Source organism: Xiphophorus hellerii, chromosome 10, assembly GCF_003331165.1.
Source record: "Xiphophorus hellerii strain 12219 chromosome 10, Xiphophorus_hellerii-4.1, whole genome shotgun sequence".
Classification (NCBI taxonomy): domain Eukaryota; kingdom Metazoa; phylum Chordata; class Actinopteri; order Cyprinodontiformes; family Poeciliidae; genus Xiphophorus; species Xiphophorus hellerii.
Genome location: NC_045681.1, coordinates 24,207,686 through 24,226,918, shown reverse-complemented (window position 1 = coordinate 24,226,918; position 19,233 = coordinate 24,207,686). Strand labels below are relative to the sequence as shown.

Below are 19,233 nucleotides of genomic sequence, written 5' to 3'. Positions count from 1 at the left end.
ACCAAACAAGGACAAGGATTGTTTGTTGAAAATGTCTTCCTGTTTAGTAGTGAATTAACTAAAGAAAACGTCAAAGAAAAAGCACCAGTCAGAAGTGTTTTATGCAACAAAAGGAGAATAGGAGAAAAGTAAGAAAAATACGAAAAGAATAGTTTAAAATGAATGTTGGAAACAAAAGACGATGAGGAGAAAATCAGGATGATAAAGTATTTTTGTAAAAAAAAAAAAACATAGGGGGCTGTGGAGGTAAACATGTACAGTAGGTGGCAGTATGCACCTCTGAAGATCCGCCAAGAAAAAGAGGAAGATGAGACGCACCAATTAGAAGCCCAGTCCTGTGGTAGGCAACCAATCAGCGTCACTTTAACAGGATTTAAAAAATTCAACCGCCATTATTGTTATGTTTCTTAATCCGGCTGCTTTCACTGTGTTCGTTGGGCTCGTCCGGATTTTAAGTTGCTATTTTGAAAAGAAGACACGGTTCTTACGCATTATTCTTAGAGAGAACATCAGGTAGAGTATTAATTTAGTATTTATTTGTTTGTTGGTGGCTGTTAAAGGAATATAAGGCTTGCTGTGTTTTCAATGAGCTTAGCTAGCTTTGGGTTATTTTTGATCGTCCACTATAAATAAATATATTCTAGTTTAATTTTATTGTTGTTAAATTACTGCAGCAAGTTTGAGTGAATTTAGACCGTCTTACCGTATAAGGGCTGATTGGGTGATGTGGATTCAGTCACTTTGGCCCAGAAAGATGTGTTCTTACTTACTACGTGGGTAGTAAGTAGTTACATTTGCTAGAGTTAAAAAAAAAAAAAAAAAAATATATATATATATATATATATATATCATGTAGCAACAGTAGAGAGGAAAACTCCCCTTTAACAGGAAGAAACCTCCAGCAGCACCATACCCTGACTCCATGTAAACGAGCAAATGGGGGTTTAGAGAACAGAGCAGATGCACAAAAACAAAGAAGCACTCATCCAGAAGTATGTTTAATCCTAAATAAAAAGTAAAGAGAAAATAATTACAGTAATGTGGAGACAGAGTCAAACACCTAAAGGCAGGACCAACTGGGCCATCTATGGAATGGGAAGATGAAGTTATTGGCAGCCACATCTCAACCAGTATTTATTTTTCCAATATCTGCCATGTTCCACACACACTGTACCTTTTGATCATAGCAGCTCGCAGTAGATTTCCTTTATTTCGTCAACATTTGTGGAAGCTGAAAGTCGGATGCGTTCTGTTTTTCATTCCTGCAGAGCTCTCAAAAATGGATTCTCGATTTGCTGACCTTCGGCGGCGAGACACGAGCGTGTCAATGCTCCGAGTGAAGCAGTCACGCCGGAGATCTCAGTGCCAAAAAGAGAACCGGGAGCGGATGGTGAACACTCGCAGGCAGCTGGACAAACTGCCAGAAGGGGACGTGTCTTCTCTGGACGTCTCCACGGTGACTACCAACATGTCCACTGTTCAGAAGAAGACACAGATCAAGGCCACACCAGCTAACAGTATGAGCTCGCTTTTCCACACACGGGCATCTCTAGAGATGCTTTAAAAATCTATGTTACATTCTGAATTCTTGGCTTCTTTGGACTTCTTTGCCACTAATTGTGGCTTTCGAAATGTGTTTTCCTACAGCCGCAGTAGTAGACAGGTTGCAGCGGCTGCAGAACTGGAAAGAGCAGAAGGAGCTGAAGAAGGAAAAGGAAAAAAGAGAGCGGGAGTCAAAAAGAGTGTTCAAGACTGGCCTCTATCAACCCAAAGACATGTTCAGTTTTGCTCCGCTGCCTGCCGTCCCGCCTGCTACATCCAGACCCAGAGAGGTGCTGATCTACCCATCCCACACACATCTGGCTTCTGTTTATATATTAGATAAGCAAAAACACGTTTGACTAAAAATAAATGTCTGATGATGGCTTTCTTTCAGACAAAGGTGAACGTAGCTCCACCCCAGAGCAGCAGAGTCACTCGCTCCATGAAACAGGCCCAGCAGGAACCACAGAGGGTAAGTCCTCCGATTCTGATCTGGAGGATTTTCTGATATCCATCCGTAATACACCAAGTAAAATATAAAGCATATTTTATTGCTCTTCTTTTGCAAAAGTTTCTGCAGCCTCTGGTGACGCAGCATCAGAACACTCGGGCGAACAGAGGTAAGTCGGGAGCAAGCAGCTTATTTTAAAAAGTTCACCTTCAAGTGAAACGAGGGGTGCACTGATATCGATATGCGATATAAATATTGCTGTTATGGCCGATAACAGATATTTACCAACATTGTATTTACATTTCATATATTTTGCTACTCTTTCAAAACCTTGATTAAAACGACCACAGCATTGACTTCAGCATTGCTTCAGTTAAACTTCCCACAATCCTTTGCTGCATCTCTGTCACATGACCACTCTGCTCCCCTGCACCTCCAGAAACACAAAGCGACAAAATGGAAATAAATCAGTTCTTAATATCGACCCAGTTTTATTTATCAGACTGATACCAATGTGTTAAAATATAACTATTAGTTGATACTGATATCAGTGGCGATGTATCGCGCGAACCTAAGTAGATCTGTCCTGATATCAGTATGAATCATATGCTTTTATTACTTAATTTATGTAGTGGAATGTTAGGAAAGTTGTGATTAAGTGATATTACTCAGAACGATAGTCAGCAACAATCAGGATGAGAACAACTGACCCACTTCTTATTAACCAACCAGTCTGCCTGCAGGACAGAAATTCAGGAGCAGACTAAATGCTGGAATGGAGCGATTCTATCAGCGTTAATCTTGCATCAGAGAGTTTCTATGCAGGCCGATAGAATCCCATACCTGTTTTTTGGCTGATATTGGACTGATTTCCGATGTAGTTATCGGATCGGGATACCTCTTTCCCTAAGTGGAACTTGGTGTATTAGCATATCATAAAGTGAATTTATTTTGGTGGTTAAGTTAAAAAATGTGTAACTCATTGTTTAGATTGTTGCTCACAGTGGGATGTATTTTAAATGATTTGGGATTTTCAGAAAATTACATAATATCAGCAGGAACAGGAGTTTTATTAAAGAAATGTGATGTGGAACTGCTGACACCTGCTCAACAGATTCACCAGTCTGATATTTCTGTATTAAAATCCTTCATGGGTGTCATGTAATACAAACGATTTGAGAAACAGAATTTTTGGCTTTTCCTTTGGATGTAACCAGTAATCATCAAAATGGAAGTAGTGTGTGTAACAACCTTTCCTTTGAGTTGGATGACTCCAACTCTTCCATGATGATGATGATGTTTTAGATCGATCTGAGCCGTTAACTGACAGCTTCCCTTCTTCCTTTTCAGTCCAGCCGGCCAGGACCCGTTCCGCTGCCACCAAGACCAGTGCAGGTAACCCGCTGGACGGGACGCCCGCCTCGGCAGCAGCTATAGTGTTTCCATATTAGCATGTCAATCTGTGTGTCTGTCAGGCTGTCCTGCTGCGTCAGGGCCAGGCGGCCGAGCGTTATCCACCAGATCGGCCAACAGGCCTCCGGTTACTAAAGCTCAGGCTGAGGTGAAAGACAATCCTAAGGCCAAAGGTACGTTACACAATCACAGGCTTCCTCGTTGCTTCTAACGAGCTGTTTGATTTGGTTGGTTCAGAAAACTGAATATGTAAAGTCTGTCTCTGTTCTCAGACGGAAGAACCACAAGGAACAGAGCAGTTATCAACCCTCTACCGCCCTCGTCTGGAGAAGGAAGGAACTGTAAAGGTACAAAGTATTTTCCCAAAGGTCTGACCTGCATTAAAGGGGCAGTATAATGTAAAATCGACTTTTTTAAAATCTATTTGTCATGTTATAATGTTTCATCATCAAAAACACACCTGGAGTGTTGCCTCGACTCTTTCATGCCTGTTTTAGAAATCCTTTAATTTCCATGGCAACCATTCAGTTGTGTAAAACACCTGAGTGGATCTAGCAAAATTCCAATAAACAACTCACAACGACCATCAAATCACAATGAAAGACGGCGTAAAATAAGTACACCATTTTACATACACCAGCTATACACCATTAAAAAAAAATACATAAAAATTATTTTTAAATATGAATTCTGGTGTTTACATCTCTACAGCTGTGATCACCACAGTCCAGCCTGATGAGCACAAGGTGAGTGTTTTCCCTCAGTGTCCCATAACACAGGATTACAGTGAGATTAAAGTCAGAGAGACACACATCAGGTTGTTTGCAGCCATTTTCCTTTTTGTAGGAGGCCGAGCTCACCGAACCTCCGGTCCAGGAACAAGAGAAAGCAGTCTGTCCTCCACGCCCCACGCCTGGCCGCGAGGACAGAGCCACGGCGGTGAGCCCGGCTCCAGAGGAAGCCGCCCCTGCTGAGGGTTCTGCTGCTCCTTCATTTGCCCCTGATGGTTTCATCTTTCAGGCTCCTGCCGGCCTGTCGGCCTTCAAGTTTGAGCCTCTCACCCCCCGATCGGCAGGCGCCTTCCTCACTCCGAGGTGATTGACATTCTGATTCGGTTCGATGCATCGGCATTAACATCGTAGCGCTCCGATAACCAATGTGTCTTTCCCTCTTGTTGCCAGTTTTGGGTGTGTGAGGGGAGGAAGTTGGTCATGTGATAGTGATGCATGCAGGATGGTGGGGAGTTTACATGAAGTCTGCTCTGTGTGTGTGTTTTCAGTGACAAATGGGTAGAGAAATGTGAACAATGCTGGTTATTGGCTGAAGCAGAAATGTTAATATTAGAGTGGGGATACATTTCTGCTTAAATAAACTTGGGCTGGACAATAAATGTTTTACGATAGACATGATCAATATCCATAGATAATACATCTGATAGAAAATGTAGTAATTTCACTGAACTCTGATCCAGAACTGCACAGCATTCTGGGAGTTGTAGGCGGAGGAAAGGCTTAGTTGCTTAACCTCTCACAGCTTGCTAAGCTAGGTTGCTCTTTGATTGCCTAGCAACAACCTGTCTGGAAACTTGCTCAGCAGCTGTTTCAGATTTCAGCACTGTGCTTCACAACTGCTTTAAAAAAAAAAAACAATGTTATGGAGAGAGAACTGTGAATAAAACAGGAAAAGGTTGCGTTCCAGCATGGAACTGTTTCAGATATTTAAAACTAATAATTATTGATATTAACTGATAAGAAACAGTTTTTCAACCCTGACAAACGGATATTATTCTTCTTATTCTCACCAATGTCGGCTTGTTTTTAATGTAAATGCTGTGCTCTGGTTCTATCCAGTCCCAGTTTCAGTTCCCTACCAGCACCAGTGTTCAGTGATGAACCTCCAGCTGAGCCTGGAGAGCCCACTCCGCCCGAGCCTCCCGGCCGCTCTCCTCTGCGCAGCGCTTCGACCTCAGCCAGCCCGCATGAGTCAAAGCATGACGTGCCGTACTTCAGGTAGCGGCACTTTGAAAGTCACCGCTCTCTTCCTCATTTTAAAGCTGGGAGAGTTGAAGCATCTTTTGGTTTCTGGTTCGTTCAGATCAGAAATGTCCAACGAGACGGAGAGACTGACAGACCTTTGTCTCCGCTGGGAGTCCAGAGTGGAGGACGAGACCATCCCAGAAGAGAGTGAGTGTAAACCTGAAGTGCCCCAGACTCGTGTCGTCAGCTGAGCCGTTTTCACTCAGCGCCGCTGTGACTCTGTGACAGTGAGAGACCGAATGCGCACAGCAGTAGGCCAGGCGAGGCTGCTGATGAAGGAGCGCTTCAAGCAGTTCAGCGGCCTGGTGGACGACTGCGAGCTGAGCCGCGGAGAGAAGGTCACCACCTGCACTGACCTGCAGGGCTTCTGGGACATGGTGTACTTCCAGGTAGGGCTCCTCTGTGGGGCAGACAGCAAGTGGTTTTAGATTCAAACGCGGCAGAGTAGCCAGATGTGCGCTACCTTCCAGGTGGAAGACGTCAACAGGAAGTTTGATGCCCTGAGAGAAGCGGAGGGCCGCGGCTGGTTGGAGGAGCTGAAGCCGCCCCCACGACAGAGGAGAGTGGTGAAGGTGAGCTCTGCAGAACAGGCCTGGAAAAACAAATTCCTCTGATGCATCGTGAAGTAATAATATCACACACACGGGATTGGTTTCAGAAAGGTTTTCATCTTTTTATCCCCCCTGAGCGTTTTAAACCGGAACACACCGATCCACTTTCTTCACTTTCGATATCAACATTTGAGCTTCAGTGTTGGCTGATTCCGATCCGATACAGATAAACAGCTGAATTAACTCAAAATGTTTTGGGTATTTTCTAACACAGACATAGATGTACTTAATGCCTAATTTATTTCATAACTGCACCAATACAGCACACTGAAATCCACCAACAGCTTCACAAGCTAACAAACATGTAAAATGTTTATTGTGCAAATAGGAGGAGAACAACCAATAAATGGTAAAGAAACGAACAAAAACAATATACTGTTGGTCAAATGTGAAGAAATAAACTTCTTTCAATTGGCTCAATGGTGTAATTAAGAATTCTAAATATAATATAAAATAAATGATAAAGCATGACGTTGCTCAGAGCACAAAGCATAGAACTAGACTAAATAGATATGCCCTTATGGATCGGACACATTGTCACCAATACCCAATATATAACTTTTTTTCAATATCTGGACTGATAAAGATATTAGTATCAGATTGGTGCATCTCTAGTTTTAAACATGCTAATCCTATAGGGGGCAGCATAATGCAAAGCTTAAAACCAGTCAGCCAATCAGAAAAGAGCAAAATAAAAAAACTCCTCCTTTAAATACATTTTAAATTGGTTGTTCTTTGCACTGAAAATCCTCCAAACTACTATATCTATCTAAATAAAATCTAAGTAGCAGAATGTGACCAGACAGTGTAGTTTATAATTTGTGTCCCATTCCCTCCCATGTTTATCTGCACAGCCTTCAGTACTGAAGCTTGGGCTCTAACCAGTAAAAATCCTAACCTGTCCTGATTGTTTTAAAGAAAACGTCGGCCGTTCCCGCCAAGCCGCCAGGAAACAAAGCTGCAGCCAAATCTCGCCTGGCGGCGGTGAAAGCTGCCATGAAAGCCCGGCAGCAGGCAGAGAAGGCAGAGGACACAGGGGGCGCTGCTGTCAGGCAGGACCCACTGGAAGGTCTCTCCCAGCTGGAGAGCCCAGCCAGACCGTCAAGTGAGTGACAAATACAGCTTCACTTCTTTATGCTTTATTGTTTAGAATCATCTTTCTAATTGGCGCATATGTTTGTGTTTTCAGCCCGGCGATCCAGCCGCCTGAGCGCAGCGGCGGCGTTGCCCCAGACGGTGTTGGCCCAGGCTTCCCCTGCGGCAGCTCACCCCTCACCCAGGAGAGTCACCCGCCAGTCCCTTGCATTGACCCAGACCCCCGTTCCTGCTGCCCCCGCTCAACCTGTCCACTCTGCACAGAAACACCTGGACTACAAATCCCAGCAAGAAGCACCTCAGGCCTCCCAGAAGCAGAACGCTTCTCTCTGCTTCTCCCCAGTGAAGGAAGTTCCTTCAGACGAGTCCCAGAACCAGACGAGTCCCAACCAGCGCTCTGAGCAGGAAACGGCGTCCGAAGACCTTTCAACTCTTTCTGTGGACAACAAACCCTGTGATGTCATCAGCGCCAGACTTTCCCCGTCTTCATGTCAAACTCCTTCTGCAGTCCAACCACTGGCCCGTTCCCCATCCGATCAGGTTCCCATGGAGACCCAGCCGCCCAGCTCTCCCACTCCAGATGTTTCAGTCGTTGAGGTCTGATCCAAATACTTATGTATTTATCAACACAAAGTCCTTTTTATGTGTAGCTCAGATTTTATTCTGATGATTTAAATGCAGGAAATTCCTGGTTTGGACTTTGAACGTTATTTCCAGCCGTCGCAGAGATGCAGTATGTCACCGGGGGACACTGTTGCCATAGAGATGTCGTCATCCATGGGAGCGGATGTAGAAATGGAGAGTCCTAAAGGGCAACCTGAGGAGCTGCTTGCTCATCTAGAGCCGGGTATGAAGAACGCTGCATGAGCTCCGACTTCTGGGATTTCCACCTGTTAAAGCTTCATTAAGCAGGAAGCTACAAAATGTATTTATTTATTTGTTACAACTGCAAATTTTTAACTGAACTGCAGGGATTCTTTTCCTTCCACTTTAGCTATGCTATACCTTATTTAAATCCCCCCAAGATTACACAAGTGAAACATTTTGAGCTGTATGAAGAACTTTACAAGAAACAATTTATTAAAATTGCAACCAAAAATCTAATCTACATATATTTAGTTATTTTTCTGCTTAATGAATTCTGATTTTTATTTTTTTTTTCCAAGTGTACTTCTATTTATTGCTGCCTTCCTGATATGCTTTGGGGTTTGTTCACATTTTTTGCTCATCTGTCACAACAGCACTCTCAGCGGTGTCTTCAGTGTTCAGTCCTCAATCACCACAGGTCATTTTTATTTTTTATTACTTTTCTTTAGACAAAAACAAATACTAACTTAAACCAGCACACAAGAGTTCTTTGTGCTTTAATAATTAATAACTAATCCATTCTGGCACTGGTTTCTTTCATTTTGAATCTGATTTGTGTATTTGTAGGTGCAGACTGCGCGGTCGGCCCTGCTGCTCTTCACCCCGGACCTGAAGGACCGGATACGCCCGTCCACCTGTCCAAGTGACCTCATGGTCTTCACCCCTCCAAACGTATAAAAGCTTCTCTTACATTGTTCTGTTTTGACTAAACATGTTCAACGTCTGGAAAAAAAAGAAAAATTTGTCTTTTTTTTTTTATATACATTCAGTTGAAAATATTTCTTTTGCTTCTTTTGAATTAAACTTTGTGTTTGCAAAGTGTCTCTGAAATTGTTTAACATTCCATCACAGACCAGCTGTAAGCCTTTCCAAAGATTTTTTTACCTTTTATATATATATATGCAATGGAGAGAATAGATATTGAACAGAAGCTTTTCTTTTCTTGAAGATGTCAAGTGTCCTCTGGTTCTGGTTCCTCATCTTCATATAAGCTTATTATTGGCTCTGGTTCCTGCAACGCAATGATAGAGGATAAGTATCATTTCGTTAACGGAACAAAAGTTTAGGACATTTAAAAGAATGAAAATAGTTATGCATCATTGTTTAAGCCAGTATTAAAAAAAAAAGTGGAAATTACAGTAAGTACAAAGCTAACAATTGTTAGCTTTACCCGCTCATGATGGTGTTATTTTAGGAATTAAAACCTCTTAGCTTTAGTTTTCTATAAAGTGAAATACTTTGGTGTTTTGGACTTCCTCAGCAAGCTTCTCCATCTTCCTGGTAACCAAAATGTGATGTTCAACTGCAGGGAAGAAGCAGTGGGTAAAAAACTGTTGGATAGTCAGGATGGTGCTTGGTTCTTGATGGTCTCTGGATTCATGTTCGCTCATTTTCTCCTTGCTATGATCCTCTAAGAAGTCCTCTAGGGCAAAGAAATAGAAGTCAGACCAAATTTTTGCTGAATGAAACATTCCTGCAGATGATTTCTGAGGCAATCACAAGATTTAGCTCTTTTTAGAAACTGCTTTTTAAAACTATGAACTAAATGTCAAATGTCCTTTATTCTGAATACAATCTGTATAAAAAAAAGGATTTCTAAAATAAACTGCAGATGGAGGCAACACAACTAAACCAGGCTGAACCTGCAGGCTGTGGTTCCTCTGGCTCTTCAGGTTCGTCTTCCTCACTCTCCATTTTTGGCACAGGGTCATTTTCTTCCTACAACAACATGATTAGTTAGTTTATGGTGACTATTTGTGTGGATATTAATCAGAAGTATTAAAGGTGGCATCCAGTAAAGTTTATTCTTTATACAAAAATGTAAAAAAAACACAGCTGTGTAATGAAGTCTGGACTTCCACTACACAGTTCACCAAATATGTTTTTAAAAAAGCATCCAGAAGGAAAAAAAGGTGCTAATTCTGTCCTGTTTATTTGGATTGATGACATCACAAGAAGCACAAGTATAAAAGTGACGCCAGACAGGTGGTAGTTTCTGAATTATTTGCGTTAGTGTAACTGGGTCTATATTAATAGTTGTATATGTACGCAAAATGTGTTCTTTAATGTATTTGTCGGCTTATATTTGACTGTCCTTGTGTTCCTCTGTGTCTACAATAAGGGGTTTGGTCCTCCAGCTCCGCCTTACTTTCTTCTTTTGCTCAGGGTCCCCCAGGACTATTACAAATATTAAGTTATTAATTTCCTCTTCCCTTTTGTTACTCGTTCCACCGGGGAGAGGCAAGTTTTATAATCCATTGGAATCCTTTCATTTATATTTTTCCTTCTGTATTAATGACAGGTATGTTAGCTTGGCCCTTTTCTTATTCGTTCCACTGGGGAGAGATCGGGTTGGAGAACTGGAGAACATGCTATGTGCTAATGCTAATATCTCCCGATTGACAGATTAAATAAACGGAGACCGCCTCCAAACCCAGACTTGGTGTCTTGTGGTTTGTCCGATCACCACGACACACACACAACGCAGAAGTCCACCGCTCACATTATCCCTGTATGATGTCACCAGAGGGAATGTGAAGCAACTTTGCTTTATTGTGATTTTCAACAAAATACAAAACAAACATGGAACTTTTTTTATGTATATATATAATATATAAATAGGTTCGATGAATTCTACAGTAAGTTCTAGCAAGAAGCTTTGCTTTTTCCACATAAAAGAAAATCAGTTATTAGAGGCCAGGTTTGAAAAATATTGAATAGGTGCTGATCATATCAACATTATCTGGTTTCCCACTTCAACACTTTTCAAAAGTGAATTTTGCATATTAGACTGTCTGATGTGAAACACTCGTCTCCGCAGGAATTTTTTATCACTCATACAATTTTTATTTATGTAGGACAGTTAACAGAAGAAAGATTCTCACTTCCTGGACATGTTCGGCTGTAGCCTCTGCTTCCTCCTCCCCCGAGGCTTCTTCCGCCTCTGTAGTCTGGCTGTCGGTAGCAATCTGGACCGCACTCTCCTCCGGCTCATCAAAAACCTGCTGGAACTTTAACTCTGCACAGTCCAAAAGCACCTCAAAAAACTCCAGGAACACAATCTACAGATGAGATCACCACGAAAGCATTAGTGAAGAAACGCTAAATGAAGCACATTATGATAACTGACTGGAAACGGAGAGGCGGACCTCCAGCTCCACACGAGAAGGCCAGTTGTCGCTAAGACAGTTCTCTGCAATGAGGAGCCCCAGTAATGCTGTTGTGGTGAGCCGCTGATCGAACAGTCTGAGGTCCTGGGAAGGTAACAGAACATTATTAATCTAATGCCTTAACCATGTATTAGAGATATTGCAGGGTAGGAGACAGTAACTGAAGACTAAATCTGAAGCCTGTAGAAGGAGGTAGAGAGTTTCTTAAAGGGTTTGATTATAAAAACCATCTACATTCTATCAGTCTATCACCTGAAAATGACTGGAGGAGCTGCAGAGACAATCGATGCTTCACTGCCACGGGCTTTAAGGAGAGTAGTTCCATTTGCAGTTTGTTACAAGCCATGTAGGAAAACCAGCAACTAGGGCTGAAACCATTAACCCCATACATGGTGTTGAATTGATTATTGAAATAGTCACCAACTAATTTAGTAATTCATTAATTATTAATTGGACTATACAGATTTTAAAAAGTCACATTTATTTGTAATCTGTTCTACACAGAACTCATCAAGTGACAGTTTTATCTTCACCTGGTTCAAATTTTGCATAAAAAATCTAATATTGAGCACATTTTGCTTTCCAATTAATCCAAAAATTGAATCACCAGATCAGCGAGCAGAAAGGGCCGAGCTTTTCACGTTGATGTCAGAATGACTTTTTAGCTGCAGATGCATCCTTTGCCACAAATGATCAAGTCTTCACTAAAGGAATGCTGCTACTGCTTTTTAGGCAATGACATTTTCTTTTATTAATAGGAATTAAAATATTTGTATTCTAAAACAATCCCAAATAGTACATGAAAAATCTGCAGAAATTATATCTCATTAATCATCAGAATAGTCAAATCCTAAAATAACACCCTGTGTGGCGGAAAACTCACATCACACCTCTCTGAAAAAACTGGATGGGCTTCTCTTCCCAAAAAACAGCCACATACTTAGAGGTGGCGGGAAGCTAGCTAGAAGTAGCTAGAGCAGTAGTGGTTTGTATCACAACATATTCATTTGTAAGAATGGTCCAGTCAAAGCACTAAATCTAAATATAAAGCTGTGGCAAGGCCTAAAATGAGAGCCTCTCCATCCACTCTGACAGAGCATAAGCTGTTCTGAAAGTGGCAAAAAAAAAAAAAATCACTCTGTAGGTTTACGGCTCTGGTTGTCAAATGAAGAAACAGAAATAAAAGAATGAATCAGTGCATGTGTGGTACTGATGTGTGTTCTACAGCTTTGCATTTGTGTGTGTGTGCTTTTTCTGATGTAAAGCACTGTGAACTGCCGCATAGCTGAAATGTGCTATACAAATTAACTTGATTGATTGATTGATTGATTGATTGATTGATTGATTGATTGATATGCGTGCAGCTTGGGGCACCTTGAACATCCTCAGCAGGTGTCTGCAGGTCATGCATGTCTCGTCGCTGTGGGCTGAGTAGATCCTGCAGAAATACTGAAAGATTTCCCAGCACTTGTTCAGGTACTTCAGAGCTTCCTCTGTGACGTCTGGCTGGCTGAACAGGAGGCCTGCGTTAAAAAGGCTGCAGTTATTAAATCAGCTCAAAGACAACATGTAAGGCAACATGGGAATGACTTTTTATTAGTATGAGCCCAACCATTCAATACTCTACTTATGTGTATTCAGTAAATGTGTTTATCATTGTATTATTTAGACATTTTATATGCACAACTATATAAAAAAACAATATTCGGTAATATTTTATTTGCGGGGTGTCATTATTTCCCGAATGACACTTCATGACTACAGTCGTAAACATTCATGAAGACTCCTTCACCTTCATGACACGAGCTATGTCACGTTTATGACAGCGTCATGTCAGTCTTATGCACGCTCCGTCAAATAAAGTGTTACCAAATATTCATGTCTGCATGAATACTCTGCTGGGTTTCCCTGGAAACCTTAAACTAAACAACCAGGAGCGTTTCACAGAGCCTTCCTCCCAGCAGAAGTTCGACTCTACAACCATCACTGCTCCCAACAGAATCTACCAGTCCATCATCCCTGCTGGTATTTACAGTCATTTACTCAATCTTCAATAACATTTCTGCTGTTATTGCACTTCTGGTTTTTTCTGCACTGCACTGATATGCTGTATTGTAAGTAGTCAGTTGTCTTTAATGTTCCATACACTTATAAATTATTTACATAAAAAGAAAGCTCATCCGACTGAGTTGCACGTCGCTCAGAGTTTGACGCTTCTATTTCTGATAATTGTAGTATTTTTTTATGTTTTAATCTTGTATAGTATATTACTATTATTATTGTTAATCTTGTTTTAATGTACGTTTTGATCTTTTGTATGAGCCTACATGCCTTGATGCGGCTCTTACACCTGAATTTCTCCACTGCGATGGATATTTCTGTTCTGTTTTATTTTGGGAACCAGTAAAATAGATCAGCACCTTTTACATTCCTGGCGTTTGGAAGGACGTCGTTCGTCATCAGTTTGGAAAAGCAGGCGGCCAACAGGTGCTTCTCGGACCTGCAAATAGAGAAGACGTTATGTTTTTATTTTTTCTAAAGTTCTCACGGTGACTAATATTTCATCATGTCTTCTTTGTTTCTGCACAACTAAAAAGCAGGATAAAAATGTTTCCTGGTGAGGTTTCATACATTTCTTTCAGATCGTCTGCTTTCGATTCTCTTTCTAAACCCAGATGTATCATAACTAAATCTAAGTTATTTTATTATTCAACAGGGCTGTGTTGAAGTATTTACACTGCTTGAACTTTTGATCACAGTAACAATGTGGAAGAAGACACTTCATTCAGATGAACGCAAAATTCATATGGTGGAATATTAAAACTGCAGATTCCCACTGTAACAAACGGCGGTGGCAGCATCATGCTGTGAGGACGCTATTTCTGAGAAGGTTTCTTGAAAAAATTCATTTCTTTTTTTCTTCACAATATGTGACACTTTTGGTTGAAGCTGAATGTTTTTACACAATATCTACTGGAGGAGATGTTTTCCTTACACCAGATCTTCCCTGTAGATGTAGTAGGCCACCGTCACTAGACCCATGAGAAACTCATGAAGCGGCATGAACGTGAAAGGCGAGCAGGTCTTTGTTACACCTCCCTCTTCTGAAACACAGAAGGAAGACAACAGAACAAGCTTCCTAAACGTCTGCAGCAGCTAACCCGTCCTGGATAGCGATCGTTACAAACCAGACTCCTTCACCTCTGATCAAACGTTCTATCTGTGTCAGCGTCACGCCGTGACGGTGGATGTTGCAGTCCTTGAGCAGGCGCCAGAACTGCAGGTGGGACAGCAGGAAGATGTTGTCAGGAGGACTGGAGCGACTGGAGATGCCGAGTTTGCTGTAGAAACCAAAAATGAGCCTCAGCTCCACGTGTTGGCTCATCACCACAGACTCCACCTGAGGCAGCACAGACACAGCGTGAGGCGGGGAACAGCAGTGGAACGGCGTCATAACGGCGGAGGAGCTGACCTTCATACGCTCAGCCTCACGGTCTCTCTGTGGGATCTTATTCAGGAGAACTTGGATGTTGAAAGCCATGTCAGATCCTAGTATCTTGGAGTCGTTGTCTGACAGCGGAAGGATGCCTGCGACAGCGACTGTAAAACCGTGAAAATTGGGAAATGTATTTTGAATGTTCGCTCAAATGGGGCATTTCTTTACCGAGGGGCAGTGAAGCTCTGTCTTCATTCAGGCTGGCTAAGATCAGATCGTCATCAAAGTCGCATTCAAATACACGGCCACTCCTCGCAGTGAGCTTGCCCTGAAATCCGAGGGACACACACATCTTAGAACGCTTCAAATATTACAGAAGCAAAATGATCAAACTCTTCCTGGGAGATTTGAGTAGCTTCATCTGTAGCTGCCAACAAGATAACTTCTTCTAGCATACCCCATAGACAGCACTGGTAAAGATGGGTTAGTAAAGTCAGCAGTGCATCCTCCTCAAAATGATATTTTTATACACATAGCTACTAAACAACATAACCTAAAAGCAAAGCTTTCATTTTAAAGACATTGTTGGTGCCACTGATAATAAAAACTAAATACAAAATATGGAAGTGTGAGATTATATTACTCCAGTAAAATCTATAAACATGTTTACCAGGGGTACTAACACATTTATCAGAGTCTGCATCTGATTTATAATCCAGATTTCAGATCATTTTTAAAGCCTCTATATTTCTCAGATGAACACTAACCTGCCCGTGTTTTTTATTGTTCCTCCATTCTCCTGTATAGATCGCACCACCAGCGTAGTAAAAGATTCCTTTCCCATGACGCTGACCTTCAAAGAACTCCCCACTGTACTGGTTGCTCTGGGCATACTGGGATCCATCAATGCGCTTCAAAAACCAGGTGTGTGTGCCCAAACCATGCTGGAAGATGAAGAACCAAGACTCCAATCCAGTTCGTAATAAACATTAAAATATGGCATTGTTGCAAAATGACTAAAGTGTCCTGGCAGTTTCTTTCCAGGTCAGCGGTTAGAGGGTTAATTAAAACTAAATAATTAATTACTGTATCTACATATGTGTTCAGTTCACAGTTCAGTTCAGTTCTTTCATACCTGCACTCCATCTTTCCAGCTCCCAACATACTGCTGTCCCAGTTTGGTCCAGTTCATAGTTCCCTCTCCATGCCTCAGATTGTTCCTCCATTCACCAGTGTATGTGTTTCCAGACGGGTAACTGTTAAAACCCACTTAATATTATCTCACTAATATTAACTACAAGCTAGGAACTGATCAAGGACACACTTACCCCCTCTCTCCCCATCCGTCTCTCTTGTTCACCACCCAGTCCCCATCATACCAGGAGGTCTGGTCCTCATCATAATACACTTTACCCTAAATAAACAGAGTTCAGGTTAAAAGCTGACATCCACCCATCATGGGGATAAGTGTCACATTAACGTTAAATTGATCTTTTATTTATCGTACAAAGTATGAATTATAGAAGGACCGGATGCACAAGTTTAAATTTACCGAGGATGTTCTATGATCACATGGTCAAGTGGTCCAGCAGTAAAATTATCCCCAAAACGTTTTTCGGATTGGATGAAGCGGGTTAATATTAAGCTGTAAATTTGAGGTCTACATTTAAAAAGTCTGGTCTAGGTAACTAATTTAAATGAGCTTTACAAAATCTGTGAAGAAGAGCACCCGACTGTTCAACCACAGCCATGTCAGTAGGTTGTTGGTGGCTACAAAAGTCTGTCATATCTCTGGGAACTGCTAAGGAACATTTATTCAAACATCAGTGGGGTGTATGTATATGCTATGCATATTCATTAATTTTGCCATTCTGTGTGGAGAAAAAAAAAACATTTAAAAAGAGAAGAAAGAGTAAGAGTAAATCCTACCTTTCCATGCCTCTTGCCGTGGTCCCACTGCCCACTGTAAGACATACCGGTTCTGGGACACTTGTAGGTTCCCATTCCATGTCTTATACCTCTGCTGATGTCCCCTGTATAGGTGCTACCATCGAGCCATGTGAACGTTCCCTGGCCCATTGGCAAGTTGCACACAAAGTCTCCCTGCCAACATTGAAAATTTTAACTCACTTTGACATTTTTGTTGAGCAGATACAATAATTAAATCCACATGTTTAGGCAGTGATTATATGCATCACTTAGGGAACATACCTCATATTTCACACCATCTGCCTGTGTGAATGTACCAAATCCCTCCATGAGTCCTTTGGAGAAAATTCCCTTCACAAAACAATTTACATAACTGATTAATCAATTTAAATGAAAATGACTTTGTGTAACGTGGAGGCAAATCTAAATATCCAACTTTTTGTGTGTCAGTCAATGCACCTTGTACTCATGTCCTCCGTGAAAAGAAGCAACACCTTCTCCATTGATCTGTCCATCACTGGTTTCTCCTTTGTACCTGTTGACGTTGACAAAATTATACACTCTACTGGATTTAAGCAGAGCTAGTCCAACGCACAAGCCAACTATGATGATGACGCTTAGGGCCTGTCAAATTTGCAAAAGTATATTTTCAGCACAGATCAACAAGTTTTTGAACTGCTTAGAATTTTTATTTAAGATGTTAAGGAATTGGCAAGTTTACTATAAAGAATAACTTTCCATTGTTTTGTAGATGTAGTTACAATCTGTTCTCTTTGTGTTTTGAGTTCAGTTTATTCACAAATACATCTAAGCAAGTGATATCAAATAATCTCTTAATTGCTTTTAAGATCAATTAGTTCAACTTGCCTTCCCCACACCTTCTCCCTCCCAGATTCCACCAGAAAGAGGGGCCCCAAATGTAAATCTGCTTAGGGCCAGATATAACCTGAGGCCTGCACTGCTATTTTGTCAAATCCGATTGAAAAAATGAACCTTGCTACATTTGGTGATTTATCAGCAATTACAATTTGAGAACATTTTAAAACATTTTATTAAATGTTAGGTTAATAACTATTTAAGGTACCTTTGTATTTTCAGGCAAATTATATCAGGGAGTTCATAAATGTCTTCGGTTTGGGTTCGGTCATTACTCTCCGAGCTCCTCAGCAGAATATTAGCTACTCTTTCTGATAAACTTAACAAGCTTTCATCTAAGTTTTCACCGCCACTCTCGTTGTTTTCAATTTCTGCTTCCATACATATTTCTTCGTCGCACAGTTCAGCATTTAAAACCTCCATGGCCATGTTTACTCCCTCAAATGTCCTTCGTTTTATGTTTCTCAAGCGACTTGAAACGTCTCTATGGTAACGTTCGAGAAAGCTTCTAACTACGGCAGCCTAAGTCAGTCAAAAAGCGCAAAACTAACGAAAAGCGCAAAACTAACGAACGCTAAGTTCTTCATTTTTTAACCTTTGTAAGCTGTTGTTAGGTGAAATGTATATATTATCAAATATTTGTTGTTTCATGTATCCTAACAGTGTTGCTTATATAATGATCTGCCTTATATGCCTTTATTGTTTTCTTTTCTTTCAGCATAAAGAATGTTTCTGTGTTGTTGAATTACTTTGTTTCCTTTTTACAAGAGGGCCTCCCTGAAGAAAAGCAGTGACAACCGTGCTCACAGGGTTTATTACTCAGCAGGAACTTCTTCTTCTTTTGACCTGCTAGATGGCTATAAAACCGTCGCCGTGAAGATGTACGACTTGCTCTGTTTTACTCTGTGTCTGGAACCGAATAATCTAGTGCAAGATAACATGCGTTTAGTTAGTGATTGTCATTAGCACTGCAACTAAGTAATGAAGTGTTTTGTCCCCACCCCTTAGAGTTGCAGTGTTCTCTGTGATAGGGACTCCGAAAGTAATTGTAACGGATACACTATTTAAAATAAATTAAGAGTTTTCTAAATTAAGTATGACAGATTGTTTATGGATGTTTGTCTGTTTTGATTAGTATTTTTGTTGTTGTTTTTTTGTTTGATTTAATGGTATTTACACTTTGTAATGTTTTGGGTTTTTTTTGTTGTACCTCTTGGGCTGCCGTAATTAATGAGGGCGGGCCTTTTAAAAGCTGGTAGTATCAATCAACGACTTGAACTGTCAAGCTGAATAGCATGCAGAAATCAAGTGTTCCCCAGTGAAAGCAGCGAGGTACGTTTTGTTTTGTTGTTTGTATTGTAAGTTTATGTTTGTATTTTAATATTTGTATATGTTTTAGTTTTCACGGTGACTGTGGTGACTGTGGTGACGAATCACCCGAAGAAAAAAAATAAAATAAAAACGCTAAATTCACCCGTCGAGACTGGCTGGATAAATTCAACTGCTGGGGAGCTGCTACAGTAATAAAAAGAGAGGAGCGGACAAATGTGTTTCAGAGCGGTTGGAGATTTGTGACTGGAAACACATCTCTATCCGTTCTCCTCGCGAGATCAAAAGAATCTAATTCTCTTATATTTTCTGTGTCTGTTTAATTTGTCTTTAATAGGTGTCAAACCTGACATTTACTACCGCAGTGAAGTTAGTTTCAAGTTGGATATTCGATATTCGAGCTCCGCGGAGTAAGCGGCGTTTAGCTCAAGGTTGATCCGATTTATGAACGCTACTGTCGGCCAGCGGTTCTCCACCG

The 19,233-nt window shown here is 41.1% G+C and overlaps 2 protein-coding genes across 6 annotated transcripts; one reads left to right on the top strand and one right to left on the bottom strand.

Annotated features, from left to right (window-relative positions):
• The first annotated feature begins 392 nt into the window (after positions 1 to 392).
• Positions 393 to 8,834, top strand: dlgap5 (discs, large (Drosophila) homolog-associated protein 5). Of its 3 annotated transcripts, none has more exons than XM_032574973.1 (19): positions 393 to 513; positions 1,269 to 1,517; positions 1,648 to 1,832; positions 1,937 to 2,014; positions 2,114 to 2,162; positions 3,344 to 3,388; positions 3,469 to 3,579; positions 3,679 to 3,753; positions 4,118 to 4,152; positions 4,253 to 4,500; positions 5,257 to 5,415; positions 5,501 to 5,589; positions 5,671 to 5,831; positions 5,913 to 6,014; positions 6,972 to 7,158; positions 7,243 to 7,745; positions 7,830 to 7,995; positions 8,390 to 8,433; positions 8,589 to 8,834. In XM_032574973.1, the coding sequence occupies exons 2-19, from the start codon at positions 1,280 to 1,282 to the stop codon at positions 8,691 to 8,693; spliced, it is 2,580 nt and encodes an 859-aa protein (XP_032430864.1). In that variant the 5' UTR covers positions 393 to 513; positions 1,269 to 1,279; the 3' UTR covers positions 8,694 to 8,834. The 3 variants fall into 3 exon arrangements, with proteins under 3 accessions (XP_032430864.1, XP_032430863.1, XP_032430865.1); XM_032574972.1 differs by having other exon boundaries at positions 8,583 to 8,834; XM_032574974.1 differs by having other exon boundaries at positions 2,123 to 2,162; positions 8,583 to 8,738.
• A 98-nt stretch (positions 8,835 to 8,932) lies between these two features.
• Positions 8,933 to 17,931, bottom strand: rsph10b (radial spoke head 10 homolog B). 3 transcript variants are annotated; one of them, XM_032574976.1, is made up of 18 exons: positions 17,635 to 17,931; positions 17,010 to 17,085; positions 16,833 to 16,901; positions 16,551 to 16,724; positions 15,950 to 16,035; positions 15,757 to 15,877; positions 15,389 to 15,565; positions 14,850 to 14,949; positions 14,658 to 14,785; positions 14,387 to 14,585; positions 14,181 to 14,286; positions 13,606 to 13,685; positions 12,560 to 12,708; positions 11,165 to 11,269; positions 10,901 to 11,077; positions 9,659 to 9,734; positions 9,254 to 9,435; positions 8,933 to 9,027 (listed from the first exon to the last, which is right to left on the bottom strand). In XM_032574976.1, the coding sequence occupies exons 1-18, from the start codon at positions 17,853 to 17,855 to the stop codon at positions 8,968 to 8,970; spliced, it is 2,286 nt and encodes a 761-aa protein (XP_032430867.1). In that variant the 5' UTR covers positions 17,856 to 17,931; the 3' UTR covers positions 8,933 to 8,967. The 3 variants fall into 3 exon arrangements, with proteins under 3 accessions (XP_032430867.1, XP_032430866.1, XP_032430868.1); XM_032574975.1 differs by having other exon boundaries at positions 14,181 to 14,289; positions 17,635 to 17,930; XM_032574977.1 differs by having other exon boundaries at positions 14,181 to 14,289; positions 14,658 to 14,773; positions 17,635 to 17,930.
• Between the last annotated feature and the right edge of the window lie 1,302 nt (positions 17,932 to 19,233).

What these genes read in the sequence shown, in the direction of transcription:
- dlgap5 (XM_032574972.1), top strand. Translation starts at nt 1,280, where the DNA reads ATGGATTCTCGATTTGCTGACCTTCGGCGGCGAGACACGAGCGTGTCA. An exon ending in AGAAGGAAGGAACTGTAAAG is followed by an intron (nt 3,754 to 4,117) that starts GTACAAAGTATT and finishes ACATCTCTACAG; the next exon opens with CTGTGATCACCACAGTCCAG. An exon ending in TCAGTCCTCAATCACCACAG is followed by an intron (nt 8,434 to 8,582) that starts GTCATTTTTATT and finishes GTGTATTTGTAG; the next exon opens with GTGCAGACTGCGCGGTCGGC.
- rsph10b (XM_032574975.1), bottom strand. Translation starts at nt 17,855, where the DNA reads ATGGCCATGGAGGTTTTAAATGCTGAACTGTGCGACGAAGAAATATGT. An exon ending in CAGAGCTTCACTGCCCCTCG is followed by an intron (nt 14,786 to 14,849) that starts GTAAAGAAATGC and finishes ACGGTTTTACAG; the next exon opens with TCGCTGTCGCAGGCATCCTT. An exon ending in CAGCCGAACATGTCCAGGAA is followed by an intron (nt 9,735 to 10,900) that starts GTGAGAATCTTT and finishes ATGTTGTTGTAG; the next exon opens with GAAGAAAATGACCCTGTGCC.